Source organism: Tachysurus vachellii, chromosome 19 (assembly GCF_030014155.1).
Source record: "Tachysurus vachellii isolate PV-2020 chromosome 19, HZAU_Pvac_v1, whole genome shotgun sequence".
Lineage (NCBI taxonomy): Eukaryota > Metazoa > Chordata > Actinopteri > Siluriformes > Bagridae > Tachysurus > Tachysurus vachellii.
In genome coordinates, this window is record NC_083478.1 from 13,245,609 (window position 1) to 13,261,237 (window position 15,629).

At 37.8% G+C, this 15,629-nt stretch overlaps 1 protein-coding gene across 1 annotated transcript in view; it reads left to right on the top strand.

Annotated features, from left to right (window-relative positions):
* Positions 1-15,629, top strand: part of cntn3a.2 (contactin 3a, tandem duplicate 2) — a 50,160-nt gene that overhangs the window by 17,034 nt on the left and 17,497 nt on the right. Inside the window, exons 8-12 of the mRNA XM_060893891.1 lie at positions 3,821-3,957; positions 7,433-7,562; positions 10,154-10,304; positions 13,101-13,228; positions 13,893-14,062. Coding sequence (XP_060749874.1) covers positions 3,821-3,957; positions 7,433-7,562; positions 10,154-10,304; positions 13,101-13,228; positions 13,893-14,062 — 716 coding nt within the window. The remainder of the gene's footprint in view (positions 1-3,820; positions 3,958-7,432; positions 7,563-10,153; positions 10,305-13,100; positions 13,229-13,892; positions 14,063-15,629) is intronic.

Consider the following 15,629-nt stretch of genomic DNA (forward strand, 5'->3'; position numbering starts at 1 on the left):
TCTGTCAGGGTTAATCAATATTGTTATATTCTCCACAGGGCTTTTAGAGTGCAAACATTTCACTCACATTTGCGAATGCAATTTCCCCAGCACTAAGGTGAAATATTGCCAAATAGAATACATACATCAGCACAATATGTAACATTTATATCTCAGCAATGTCTCTAAGGCCTCGTTTGAAAATTGGGAAGATGTTGGCATGGTATCTTTTTTCTTTTGTTCATTTGCTACTTTCTGCCATTCATGAACCTAATGTGTGATGAAAGCACAAAATAATGTGTAACTGACTAAATACTCTAATTTGTCTAAAGCTGTCACAGATTTTCTATTGGATTTATTTCTAGGCTTTGGCTCAGTCTTTCCAAAACATCGTTCATTTTTCTTTCGAGTCATTACTTTGTAATTTTTTGCACTTTATTTGGGCTCTTTGTCCTTTTGGAGCACATGTGACTGACTGGAACAGATAGTCATCAATAATTTGCTTATACATTTATATTGTTGAACAGCCCCTTGCAGATGGATTCCCACTCTTCTAATACCCTTCACTCTTCTCAAAAGGCTTTTCACTAGATTGTGGAACATGGCTGTGGGGATTTGTGTGCATTCAAACACAAGAGTATTAGGGCACTAATGCCTCACTTGGGTAAGGAGGGCTTGCTCACAGTCATCATTCCGTTTTATCCCCTAGATGTTCAGTGGTGTTGAGGTCAGGATTTTGTTCAGGCCACTCAAGTGTTTTCATATCAGACTTATCTATTTCACATCGTCTTTGCCAAATCATGTCTTCATGGACCTCACTTCCTGCACAGGGTCATTGTCATTTTGGAACAGCATGGAAGTGGAAATTGTAATAAAATTGTGTGCTTCCAACTTTGTGGCAATTGTTTTGGGGAAGGACCACATTTGGGTGTGATGAGCAGGTGTACATAAACCTTTGGCCTCATAGTGTTTTTAACTTCATCTGTGTTGCCTGTGATGGTAACAAGCTGTCCGGTTCTACTACAAGCACCCTTGATCATCGTAATGGTGTTAACTGGTTGTTTGGTTGAATTTGATTTTTTCTCTCCAAATATTATGCTTTCATCACTCACTCTCTCTCTCACTCATTTTCTACCGCTTATCCGAACTACCTCGGGTCACGGGGAGCCTGTGCCTATCTCAGGCGTCATTGGGCATCAAGGCAGGATACACCCTGGATGGAGTGCCAACCCATCGCAGGGCACTTTTATCAGTCAACATTTATTTATTTATTTCCCCCCAAAAAAGCTCTTAGATTTTCTTACATTGCCTTTCTTAGAAGTGTCTACCTTCTGCCCACACTCCCACAGAGGCCAGATCAGTGAAGAGCTGATGAAAATTGTTGAGGTCTGCGTAGGTTCTCCTATTTCAACCAGGTGTAAGCTCTTTAACTCCTTCAGTATTGTAGCTGTCCTCTTGGACACTTCTTTTACAAGTGCCCTTCTTGCCCTTTTTCACTTTGTTGTAATGAATTTCCTCATACTCCTTAAAAGGTTCAAAGTTTTGCTGATGTCTTAATAACCTTCATATTTTTTCCACTTAACGACTACTTCTTGAAGCTTCTTTGGTTGTTATGATACCAGGACTGAACTGATCTGCTATTTTCGCTGTGAAACCTCTTAAACACATTCTTTCTAGAGACACTGTATAAAGAGAGCCACTGGTTAAGTGCAAAATCACAGTGCAAATTCACATTACAGCAATGTATTTTTGGCTTATGTTTGGTCTATAAAGGCAGCTTGGCATCAAACATTTAAGGCTTAATACAGATATAGGTAACTAATGAACAGCATTATACCCTGTATCATTTTAGATTGAAAATATGAGTTGTCATGACTTTGGTACATGTTTTTTTTCTATTCTTAATAAAGAATTATTTAGTAATTTGGTGTGTTGTTTAGGCATACATGTGTATATTTACTTTAAAATAATGATGCATCAAATGAACTGCATTGAAAGCATGTGTGTCTTCTCATACACAGCCCCACAAGTGCTCCTTGAAATTTAAACGTAAAGCTCTGCTTAACTGCAGGATATTTAGTCATTTAATATCTAAAATATAATCACCATGACTTATTTATCTTAATTACAGAACAAAATCTGAATTAATGTAGCTCAGTCACAGACCTGTATTGCATGCTCAAACCTGCTGCCAAAATGTGTTCCAAATGGGAGAAATTCCAGGATAATTATCAGAACCGTGGCCAGGAACCCTACGGTTCACAATTTGATTCTTTGTGATTAGCCAATCCAGGGGACAAGAAGATTCACATGTTTAATTTACAATTCTCAACAGTGCTGTGGTTGAATTCAGACACAAGTCAAAGGCAACTATTTTAAGGATTCCCTCTGGGTTTTCATATGACTTACTGGGAAGGTTAAAGGGAACATATGCCAAGTCAGCTGTGCATCTAATAGGCTATGACCCTGAATTCAGCTTCTGTTCAGTACTGACAGAGTAGACAGTGCTGTGTGCCAGCTCTCTGCCAAGCCAGGCTAAAGAATTGTAATGCTCTGCACTTGAGCCCAAGAGAAAATTAAAACTGAAAAAAAACCATGCTATAGAATGCTATAGAAACTAATTAGCTGAAGCTTATAGGAAAGTACTGTTTTGCAAAATACATCATCATTTTATGTTGGCTTACTTGTTAATTATAATACAACATATTTCAAGTTAGCTGTTGCCAGTTTTATATTAGTTCTGAATCTTATTCTTTATTTTAGAGTTTGTACTATTTTTCTTGTTCTTAATATAAATTCTAATCAGCTTTTACATAATCACCTATTTATCTGTTGGAATCTCCTGAAAAGTTACTTTCTAAGTCACTATAGAAGGATAACAGTGAGGAAAATGTGTCATACCAAGCCATGAATTTTGTCTTCTCTTTTCTCTGCAATCATTCTGCCATCTACATTTTCTTCATATATTCATATTTTTCTCTATGAGACACGGAACTCAAGATTGTTCTTTGCGTCCTCTAATGCATTTAATGGTTTTGCCTGGGGACGATTGGAATGAATCACTCAAATAAAAATAGTAACAGTGATTGCTGTGCAGTACTAGCTATAGTAGTTGTAGTCAAATCAATCAGTCTCCACTTTAGCTTGAATACTGTGGCTTTGTGTGAAGAATCAATCCATTTTGTAGCCTTACAATAAAAAGAAAAACAGTTATGTTCCATGTAAATACAGTATATAATGTTCCTCTAAAATATGAAGCATTTCTGCTTTCTTGATGAATATATTAGCAGCCTAAGCTAATCTATTAGTTAAGTGTTCTGCTGCCTTAGGCATTCAAACACAATGATTAACTGAGATTGCAGTTACAGACCTTTTTTTTTTTCTTAATCAGACTAAATATTGATCATGGCAAATTCTCTGGTGTCCTTCGTAGGTGATATACTGTAGATATATAGCCTGCTATAACAGTGGTTTCTAGATTTGTGATACAATCGAGCCCACTAACTAAGAAGTTAAAAACACGACTGCACTCATTAAAGATAACTTTTTGCCGCAGTGTGGATTTGCATGGGATGTGTTGAGCTGCTCTAAGGCAATGTGGTGTGAAGTATTTGTTTTTGTTTTCTGTACAACACATTTTACAACTGTTGCCTAACTAATGAGCTCGGGACCTCTTGAGCGAGTTTCTGTCATACATACTGACAAAAGAGTCTGCAAAAGAGCAGGATTTGCAGTACTAGTAGCTGCCACCTCATATGAGGGTTTTAGATGTAAGATTTGTATATATTCAGACTAATTCTAACATTGACATTATAATTTGTTTGTGTGTTTGGATGCATAGCTAAGCCTCAGTGGGTGCAGACCATGCATGACAGTGCCTTATCCATTGATGAAAGGCTGTTTTGGGAATGTAAAGCCAGTGGAAAACCCAAGCCTTCGTACAGCTGGCTAAAGAATGGAGAACTACTAAACACACAGGTAAAGTAACAACTAAATGCGGCCGTGGTATTCACAACTAAAAGGCATGTTTGATTCGGTGCTGAAAATGTATTTGTTACATCACAGAATTATCATTATTTAATTATGGTCTCGGTTGATTGTTGTCCATGCATATTAATTAAATTGTGTATGCTAGATATTAACAAAAAATTAGGTTGTGTATCACAGCACTGTTGAATTTTTGATTTTCACTGGTCTAAAAATGATTTGTTTTCTGTTACAACACATCACTGACAATAGTGACTACAAGGCAAATGACATGTGTATAGGTATTACAGCAGGCATTGTCAATATACACGTGTCAAATTCAGTTTCTGCCATATCAGCATTTTTATGAGGCCTTGAAGGACCATAAATAAGGCTATTATGTTGGTCGTGAGTCTGTTATTATGTTTATGTTTTGTTTCATGATTGACAGCAGAGGCGTTCATTCACACAATAGCTTATTTTCTGTAGCAGTAAAGAAAATGTCATATGGGTTTATCTTTGGTAACAACATGTCCTCAGTCTCCCAGCTCACTCTCCTTTTATTCCCATTAACTTAGTTTTAATATTTATGCATATAGCAACACTAGGTGATGCATTTCAGCATTTGGAGTCCATATGTCCAAAGAATCAAAGGCAAATGAACACAAGATTTATTTTTCTATGTGGTTTATTCACTGTTCGACTGGTTTATTCAGTCATGTTTGTACTGTTAAAATAGCTGGCCCAGTGTGGACTTTTTCCATCGTACATGTTTTGGACACTGTTGGGTGTTTTGGGCATGAGTTTTCTTTTGAAAAATAATTGTATGCTGTCATCCTGGTGGTGTGGACAGAATGGGTGTAGTGTGAACTGACATTTACTACACGGTTATACAACGCATCCAGTGTGAATTCCATGTAATACAAGATATTATGTTGTAATACACAGTGAACTGTTTGAAATAGCCAAATTAAATGATGGGAATAAGGACACAGAAGGCAGGCTTTGGAGAAATTCCTGTTTTGTTGGGGCTTTTTTTTTTATTTTTCCTCTAAGCATTGATAATATTTTCACTGAACAAAATAAATCACATCTCAAAACAACAACAAAAACACAACACATTGTTTCTGTTGTTTGATTGTGCATGGTCATGGTCAAGGTCAGTGGCAGCTCTGCTTGCATTTGCCCTCTTTAGAAGACTCCACTCACTGCAACATTCTATACAGTCTATAAAGAACCATTATTAATAACCACCCACAGGTATAACTACTCTTTCATTACCTGCTTATTTTCTGCTACTCCTCCCATTCGCTAATGGCACAAGCTAATATTAGCCCCATGGACTTTGAGTTTGACACCTGTTAGTTGGTATAAGCAGAATAAATAACTATAGGTTAAAAATATCAATAATTATTATAGAATGATAATCAACTTCAACATGGCAACACAAACCATCCTAAGCTTCATTATTTTCCTTTAACTGCTGCCTTTGTCCTGTTTACTTCCTTTTGTTCCAGACTGCCAGGGCAGATTTCTTTGGATCTAGTGGAGGTTTCTTATTTTGTTGTCCCTTTTCTCAGTACTAATAGTGCAATACTTACTAACAGTGCCTCAGTAAAGGTGAAGCAGAGCCTGCTGGGAAGAAAATTACCCTGTTGCAGTGGCAAGAACAGAGGTGGGATGAAGATTCAATGGATCAGTCCCAAGGAACAGGAGCGAGTGCCTTATCGCATTGGAACGCAGATCAGATGTGCTGGCAGAGGGCATGAGTCAAGTGCTTTCAAAACGATTGTATAAAGCAGAAGCACAACACAGCAGCTGTACTGAATATGCTTCAGCATGGTGTTAAGACAGCTTTGACAATATTAAAGCTGGATCTAGTCAATACAGCTGACTAAATGCCTAATACCTTTTGTAGTGCATTTGCTCAGGTAAGTAAATAGGCTTTTCCAAGTTATGAGCACTGAAGAGCAGATTGAAGCCACAGTTTGATTAAAAGGCAGAAGGACTGTTGGCAATAAAGGGTTTAGAAACCACAGGATTAGGATCCATGCCCTTGATAGAGATTTCCTGCCTCATTAGTAGTACAGGCTTTCATACCTTGTGAGAAAAACATTATTTGTATCTCCAGTACTATGGAATATTTAACCTTAATGCCTGTAGTAAAAGATACAGCTGGCTCAATGTGCTTACAGACAGCATATCATGCTATTGGAGTCATAGCAGCAGGTAGCATCAGATCACTGGGTTAATAACTGCCTGTTAATACAGATTCGTAGGCAAGTTTGGTTTGACTCAAATACCTTTCTCTGAGCTTGGCAGGGGTCATGCTCTATCTGAAACAAAAAAACATCCATGAAACAACAGATACAAAGAAGGAAAGTAAAAAGCTCAATATTATCATGTCAACATACTGGAAATGAGAGCTTTGTACCTAGTATTGCAACATGTTCAAAAACCTCTAAAAGGCCTGCAAACACATCGCACCATGGTGGTATTTTACATCAATCACAATGATGGCACAAAATGATGTGGCAAGTGATGCCTAAGTGGGCAAGCAAGCTCTGGATGTGTGTAGCTGCACACCTTCTGGTTTTAAGAGCTGCATATCCACTGACAGATAAAATCAGACAGTCAATATGCTGTCACCCAGCAAGCTTATACCCATGAAATGACAAATAACAAGAAGGTAGTTTAAGACCCACAGAGGAGAAGAAGTCAATCTGTTTGCAAAAAGACAACTTGCTGCTCAGCAAGGTTCACTAAAATACTGAGAACTCTGACATGGTTCACCAGCCCAGACTGAATACTTAGGCCAGGATGCATTGGCACATGATTACCGTACATCTATAGGCTTTTCCATCACCATCACTGTTCCGGACAACACTGCAGTCCATTCTCCCAGCATTTCTGCCATGATATTGGCAGTCTATCAATAAATCTATCAACCTATCTGTTCTTGCAGATGTGAATGTGCCCAGGCCAGGTTTGTCCAGTCAAGGCTATCAAAAGTGCAATATGGAAGTGAACAGAGACAGAACAAGAGAGCAGTATCAAAATGATGAGTGACTCTTATTCTCAAACAATAAAAACAGTATCTGCTTGAGTGATTTTTATCCTCACTCAGCAGTCAAAGGAACAGTATCAACAAGTCAAGTGCTTTTCATCCTCAGTGGAAAGCAGTATTAATACTGTTGCTCCCCTGTCTCAAAAAATGTTAAAATTATGAGTACTCTTTGTATAAGGGCTTGTTACAAACCCTCATAACAATTACCTGAACTCCACTGGTCCTGAAAGAAAATGCCCAGGCAGTCGTCGACTCAGGTTGATTCAGGTATATTCCATGTAATAATGAAAATGTAGTACTCATATGAAGTGACTCACCAACTCCATGTACAGTATAAATGCATTTCCTGTTTGTTTTCAGTATTTTCTTTTTCTCTATCCTTTTTGTCTCTCTGTCTGAGTGTTTGTTTGTGTTTTGCAGGACAGGATTCACATAGAGAATGGAGCTCTAACTGTAGTCTCAGTCAACCTGTCTGATGCTGGCATGTACCAGTGTGTTGCGGAAAACAAACATGGAGTTATTTATTTCAGTGCCGAGCTGGTGGTGCTTGGTAAGACATTCCACCTATTGTTCTTTGTGTTTCCTCCGGATTTCATCCTGTTTAGGTCTTCCCTTTATCATCACAAATTGGTTTGTATCATGAATCTGAAGTATGTAATGGACTTTGGAAACATTTTCTTAAAGGCATACCACTTATATGCCGGTTGTCAGGACTCAGCCCGGACTTTGGCCACGTGCATTTGTTTATGTTCCTCGTCACGTGTCTGCCCCGCCTTTGTCTGCTTCTCCCATCTCCACACACCTGTTTCCCATTGTCATTACCTTTTGTCTATTTAACTGTGCGGCGTTGCCTTGTGCAGCGCGGAATCTACTGTTGTCTTGGTTGTTTTGCTCTCTCGTCCTGTCTCAAGTTTGTGTTAATGTTTCGTGTTTCTTTTGTTATTAAACCCTGTTTATTTTGCTATCCTGCATTTGGGTCTGTTTTATCACGCGTTCGTGACACCGGTGTTATATTTATGGGAAAAAATATATATTTTTTCTTATAAAAAATGCAGTGGTGGCTCAACTGGTTAAGGCTCTGGGTTGTTGATCGGAGGATCGGGGTTCAAGGCACAGCACAGCCAAGCTGCCACTGCTGGGTCCTTGAGCAAGGCCCTAAACCCTCCCTTCTCAGTTGGGGTATGTGAAGAAAAGAATTCCACTGTGCTGTATATATATATATATATGTGTGTGTGTGTGTGTGTGTGTGTGTGTGTGTGTGTTTCTGGCCTCAGTGCATGTTTGAGTAATCAGAGAGTATTAAGCTGAAATACAAGCATTTTACCCAAATAATATAAATATAAATAATGAAATAAAAGCATTAAAAGCATCTTTGTGAATATGAAGAAAGATGCTTTTATTCACTGGGACATTCCATCTGTTTATTATTTGCATTCACACCTGGGAAATCATCTGCCCAAGCACGTAAAAAAAAGGTTTTGTGAGACTTTTATGAGCTGTATCATCACCCTTTGGAGGTTGGTTGGAGGTTAAAGAGATTGTAATCCAGAGGGATACTAATATCCAAAACTATTTTATCCTAAACACAGCCAGAACCAGTGCAGTTTTTGGCCCACATACTCAGTGTCTATAGTGATAAGAGAGGTCTAGCAAATAGCTGAGAATTGTTATTGGATAATAAAAAGGAAAAAATTAGAGCAGAATCAATGGAAAATAAAAGAGCGTGTAACTACTCATTTGCCACATGGAAACGGTTCTTGCTCTCTAAATCAAAGTAATTACAACTGTAAGAGCATGAAAAGATGTTCCCTTCCTTTTTTACATAATTTGAATAAATGGTTTTATCCACATTATTATTATAGGTAGCAGAAAGCAGTGAGTGTTAATGTAAGGATGTAAAATGGAGAGTGAGGAGGGAAGCAATTGGAGCTCCTGTCATAAACAAAATCTCTAGTATAGCATATACAGAATCTAGAAGAAGGCACTTCTATTTGTGAGATATACATTACAGAACAGTAAGATCCTTTTTTTCACATATGCCAGAAGAGCATAGGTTAGCCATGATACAACATCCCTGCAGCAGAGTGGATTAAGCTCCTTGCACACAGTGGCAGCTTAGGGTGATAGATCTGGAACCCCTGACCTTCTGATCAGCTACTCAGAGTGTTAACTGTTGAGCCACCACTGCCCTAACTATTGTTTTACACAGGGGCCCAAGGCTAATTACGTTAATATCAGTGCTATCTCACAGCTCAAGTGTGCAGTACAAGAAATGTTCGATTAATTGCCACTATCCACTGTTTTATCAAAATTGGTGCTCTCTACTGCCAGAGTTTTTAGTAGAAGAAGCCTTTATTAATCACATATACACTACAGCACAGTGAAATTTTTTCTTTGCATATCCCAGTGTTGGAATTTGGGGTCTGAACACAGGGTGAGCCATGGCACAGTGCACCTGGAGCAGTGAGGTTTAAGGGCCTTGCTCAAGGGCCCAACAGTGGCAGCTTTGCAGTGCTGGGGCTTGATCCCCAATCCTTCAATCAATAACACGGAGTCTTAACCACTTGAGCCACCACTGCCTAAACAGTTTGTATTGATTTAGACTTGCTCTGCTCTGGCTTGACAAATGAATGTGTTAAATATGGCAGTTTGAGTTTATGCAGCTCTCAAATCTAGCAAAAAGTCTGTCTACTGTTCAATAGGTTCTATTGTTCTATCAGATTACCAAAAAAAAACACTGGAGGCTCTGTTAAGCTATGGGGAATTTTTCTGGTGTATTTTGACTCCCCTCACCCTCGGCCTTCACATTTACTAGATCTCAGCCCAGTTAAACATGGGACATGTTGGACAGATATGTTAGGTAACGCCATCATCAAAACCCCGACAGAGGGAGTATCTTTTGGAAGAATGGTGTTGATCCCTCGAGTACAATTCCAGAGTGGAATCAGTTCACACACTAGGCACTACAGTGTTTTCTGCTGTTTGGTGTTCTCTGCTGTTTGGTGTTCTCTGCTGTTTGGTGTTCTCTGCTGTCCTCAGACCAGTTTGTACTCTCTGCAGCCCTAATATCAGTTGATACTCCCAGCTGTTTTCAGATGAGTTATTATGTCTCTCTTTGCTCTCCTTTTTTTCTTTCCTCAGCCTCACCCCCAGACTTCTCGAGGTCCCAAGTGCGAGCACTACTTAAAGCTAAAACTGGCAGCACTGTGACTATGGAGTGCAGGCCTCAGGCTTATCCTCCTCCCATCACATCCTGGAGGAAAGGCAGTGAACAGCTCCAGAGCACAGAAAGGTAAAGTTAATTCTTTCTTTTTTCTGATATCTGTCATTTTCCCTAGTGGGATTTCTCTTATGTTACTACTAGCACTTTTGCACTTTGTCTTTTCTTCTCAATTTATTAACTGTAACGGGTTATTTGAATTAAATAGAAAATACATAATATATTCGGTATGGTATTATCGCCTGGTCTGATAAATGATGTTTTCTTTAACATCATGTGGACAGCCAGGTGGGATACCTTCCATTCCTTGTCACTTACCAAACATTGTTGTAGACCAAGCAGACCTTTATGGCAACAGCATTCCCTAATGGTACTGACCTTCTACAGAGGTCCTCTTTCAGAATGCTCCTGAATGTTGTTCAAGATTGGTTTAAGGATCATGTCCAAGCTTTTGACTTGACCTCCAAATTCCCCAGATCTCAGTCTGATAATTTATCTCTGGGATTGTAACATCTTAGTGTCAGATACCACAGCACACCTTCAGAAGTGTTATGGAGTCCACACCTCGACAGCTCAAAGCAGCACAAGGGGACCTACAAAATATTAAGCGGGTTGTTTTAATATTATGGTTGATTTACTAGATGGACTTGATGCAAACCTAGGACACATGATGTGTTAATAACAAAGGGTTTTTCAGGACTTGTATTTGAATATCTTTTTGCCTCCATTAGCTAGAAACTTTTAATTATGTCTCATCTTGCTTTGATATCCAGCAACCTTGCAGACATAGTGAGCATACAAAAACTAGGACTCGAGGCTGTAATTGTATTATTTGGGACAGGGATTTGACACATAAAACTCATCTGTTAATATTTTTTTCCTTATTATGTTTTTTCATAAAATTATATTAGCTTAACTAGATAAAGCCTAAAAGCAGAGAACATTTTTGTACAAATTATTAATCTGTCATTTCAATTTTCCGACATTTTCGTTGCTTTCACATTTCCATAGAAGGGTGAATTATTGTTTACAGTTTATTATGTAAAAAAAATTGTCCTAACATTTTTGTCTTAGTTTTCAATAAAAAAAACAAAAAACAAAAAAAACACAAATACCTCCTTGATAATACCTTCACCATTCTGTAGCTTATCTCCTTTTCCTCTCACTTTGCAGTCAGTCCCCAGCCTTCATGTTAGAAGATGAAAACAGAATGCACGCTTATATTTAAATGAATTAGGATTAAGTGGTTTGGGAATTACTGTGTCAAGGAGATCACAGGAAGAAGAAATGCATTCATGTCATGCCATGGTGTGTAAAGTATGTCTAAAGAGCACTCAATCAGACACCGCCAGTTTAAATGTGTAATCTGAACCAAACCAAGCCGACGATTTCCACTGGATTCAGATTCTCAAGCATGCATGGCACAGGTGATTTGCATCTATCTGACAACCACAAAACTCCATAAACGTTCAGGTACACAGATAGCTGTGAGCTAGAAACAATCGGTTAGGGTAAAGCCTGAAAACAGAAGTGGGAATTCTTTTTGCTCATTACAATGCCAATTAAATTAAGTAATATTATTCAATAAAAGCAAGTGCAAAATCTTCTGTCAGCTGAGTGATAAGTCATATGGCCAACCTATGACAGACTTACCACTGTGTACCATTTTATATTCTTTAATTTATGCCAATAATATAAAAGTAATAGAATAATATAAAAACAACTGTCTCAAAATGCTCTTAATGGTACTTTTATTCCTTGATTTGAACTAGCATGAGGATATGGCCTTTCATAGAGTGACCAATGCTTTTCTTTAAGTAGCGCTGGATAAGGGCATCTGCTAAATTCGGTACACGTAATAAAAAAAAAAGCATTGTAACTCCATGCAGTAATCCATGCAAATTATATTATATGAAGTCAATCAAGTCAAGATTGACATTATTCAGTCCTCTTGTGTGTAAATTTACACACACTCATGAGCATGGGTAGAATATGAAATGGGATTTTCATGAATACAAAATTAATTGTGTAAATCACTGTAAATGCTAACAATGTACACATATATCTTTTCATATCCAGCATGATAAATAAGGCCTGTTGTTTCTGTGAATGCAGTGGAATTATGTTCCAGCATGTTCTTGAAAGTGCTAATTTTTTTTTTTGTATAAAACAGAAAAAAAAACAAGGATAAAACTACACTCACCATCCACTTTAAAAGGAACACCTGTACAGCTGCTCATCTACGCAGTTATCAGCCAGTCGTATGGTAGCAGCACAGTGCATTAAATCATGCAGATACACATAAAGAGCTCCAAGTAATGTTTCAGGGAAAATGTGATCTCTGTAACTTTTACCATGGCATGGTTTTTGGTGCCAGATGGGCTGGTTTAAATATTTCACTTAGTTCTTATTTCCTGGGATTTTCACACACAGCACAAAACCCAAAACATCATTTGCAGACTGAAATGCCTACAGCAATGCAGCTCTACAACAGTTCATTCAGATTTGTTTGATACTTAGACATGAGAAGTCCATTCAAAACCTTGGACTAATGGTGTTATAGTGGCCCTGCTGTTTCCCCAAATGATTCTTGAGTCATAGCAAGATGATATGGTTGTAAATGCAGAATATTCATTTACAGGCCTCATCAACTGCACATATGAAGGGATGATTACTGACAGTAATAAACAAGTATTGTTGCCATCAAGATGCTTCGCTCAGCTACAAGCTCTGCACTACCAAGTGATGATTGATGTTCAAATCCAATACAGCGCACTAATTTGGCCCTTTTAAAAGCCAAAATGAAACTTCACAGTCTGTCGGCCAGAGAGGTTCCAGTTTTGGGTAATGCTTGTCTCTCTCACACAGGATAAGTCTTCTTCCAGATGGAACAATAAGAATCATAAATGTGACAAAGACAGATGTGGGCAGCTACACATGCCTGGCTAGAAACCAATTTGGGATGGCAAGCACCACCAGAAGACTGCTGGTCACAGGTAAGTGTGTTATTTTATACTTTCATTGGCTGGGCAGGGAAATACAGTTAGACACAGGAGAAAGACAAAGGCTTTTCTGTGTGTGTGCTGTGTAATTACCTGTTTGTTCGCAATGATCTTTGCAGTTACGCAGGATTGCAGTTAAGGTTTATTTCTGTGTGCAATTTAGTTTTATAGCGTTGATACTGTGTAGTTTATTTGTAGCTTAAAAATAAATTACACGTCTGACTTTCTTATTCTAGATTGGGTAAATTGGATGCATCAAAGGAGAGGCTAGTATTTATTTAGAAATGAGGTAGTTTTTTTTACTTGTCATAAAGAAATGATTAACTGTATTTTTTTTTATTCACATACAATAAAAATTTTGATAGTGGAATTTAGAATGTATTAGGTTCTATAAAATAAAGAAAAATCTTATTCTATGGCCTTCACAGTTATTAGTTCTTAACCATAATGCAAACGCCAGTAGGACATGTGTTATATAGCTTTCTACCACCATCATCAAAACACGAAGAATGGAGTTTTGTCTCAAGTACAGCTTCAGAGACTTGTAGAATCTGTGCTAAGTCAAGTTATTCTGTTGGCTTCAGTATTCCGTGACCATCAGTTGATTGACAGATCGCAGCATATTGTAACATGAGGTTGTGTGGGATGTTTTTCTCAGATCCCACACGGATCACTCAGGGCCCAGTGGATACGGAGATCATAGTGGGCGAGAGTATCGTGCTGCCGTGCCAGATCGCGTGTGATGCCTCTCTGGATGTGTCCTTTTCCTGGGCCTTTAACGGACAGCTCCTCAACAAACTCGACCCTCACTATGAGCACGTTGGTGGGGTTAGTGAAAAAGCATTTGACTGTATTATATAATTCCATGTGTTCCCATAAATCATGGTGTCTGTTTATACCTTCACAGTTTTTAGACTGTCATATTAAACCGTATTTAATTCATCTTTAGTTAATCAATTTTAAATTCAGTAATAGTTTTTTAGATTAATGGTACAGAAATATATATTAGCTCAGAAAGAGGCAGATGTTTTGTTTTGTTTTGTTTTGTTTTGTTTTGTTTTGTTTTGTTTTGTTTTGTTTTGTTTTGTTTTGTTTTGTTTTGCTTTGCTTTGCTTTGTTTTGTTTTGTTTTGTTTTGTTCTGTTTTGTTTCGCTGATTTTCACTGCAAACTATAATAATCTGCTTCTGGTGAAAAATGACAGGGTTCAACTCTAACGGTTGCAAAGTTCACCCTTGATAAGGCTTTTGTTTCATACCTCTTCTGCTTTGGCCTCTTTGAATAATCATTTAGTACTTTTTTAATCTTCTTTCCATCAAAAATCAATTAGTCCTCTATGCAATGCCCTCATAGGACTTTGAGTCGTATTTGCTCTTATGCTTAGTGACCTGAAAAGTCCGAGCTAGTTAAATATGAAATCAGTACTTTTTGTCTATGAAGGGATGATAATTAGTATCAGGAAAGGAGATTGCAGGCAAACATTTTGTATCAATATTGAATCTGCATGATGACTTTTTCATAAAAAAAAAAAAAAAAAAAAAAAGATGAAGTTTTATAAAGCTGTATTATTATTATAAGGATAAAATACAGAAATTAGATTGTCTTTGATGTATGCATGTAGTAATGCAATGTGAAAGCAAATTTGGTTATAAATCATATTAGCAGTTCAGAAATAACAAGATTTTTTTTTTTTTTTTGGCTTGATTTTGAGATTAAGTTTACTGCTGAGACTAAACTCTTCAACAGCTCAATCAGCCTTTAGGCAGATGCTCTCACACCTTTTCCAAATTTTATGTTTAACAGTGACTCATGTCTGTAATAAGCTCCCTTTTTCTATGAATTCTGCAATGTCACACATCTGGCGGGATTATCAGTCTGAAGTTCACATCTTAGGGGAGTTCCATAGCACCGTTTCCCATAATGAAAGCAAAGCTGCAGGCTTACATTTGGCTCAAAATACATATTAATTTCTTAATGCTTAATGATTCTTCTAAATCCTCTGAATCCATAAAGACTGTTATTGCCTAGAGGTTTGACTATAATGTTTGATTTGAATAAACATCACACACACATACACACATCAGTGTAATTCAGATTATGACATCTGTATGCCTTTGACCATTGATGTTAGAACAGCTGTTTAGATGTTTTCGTATTCGTAAAGTGCAAAAGATTAGAACATATCGTCGCTGTCGGGCGGAAACCTTGTATGTCCAAATTTGGTCAATTTCATATTTTTTCATATATCAATGCTATTGGTCAGTCCCCACGTGGGTCTGTTATTTTTTTGTAATTTATTAACCAATCTAAAGTCTTGAAAATAGCTTGAGCGCAAATCTCATAACTCCATTGGACACTTCAACTGTCCACCTCTTCCTCACTCCACGGGAGAGCTTC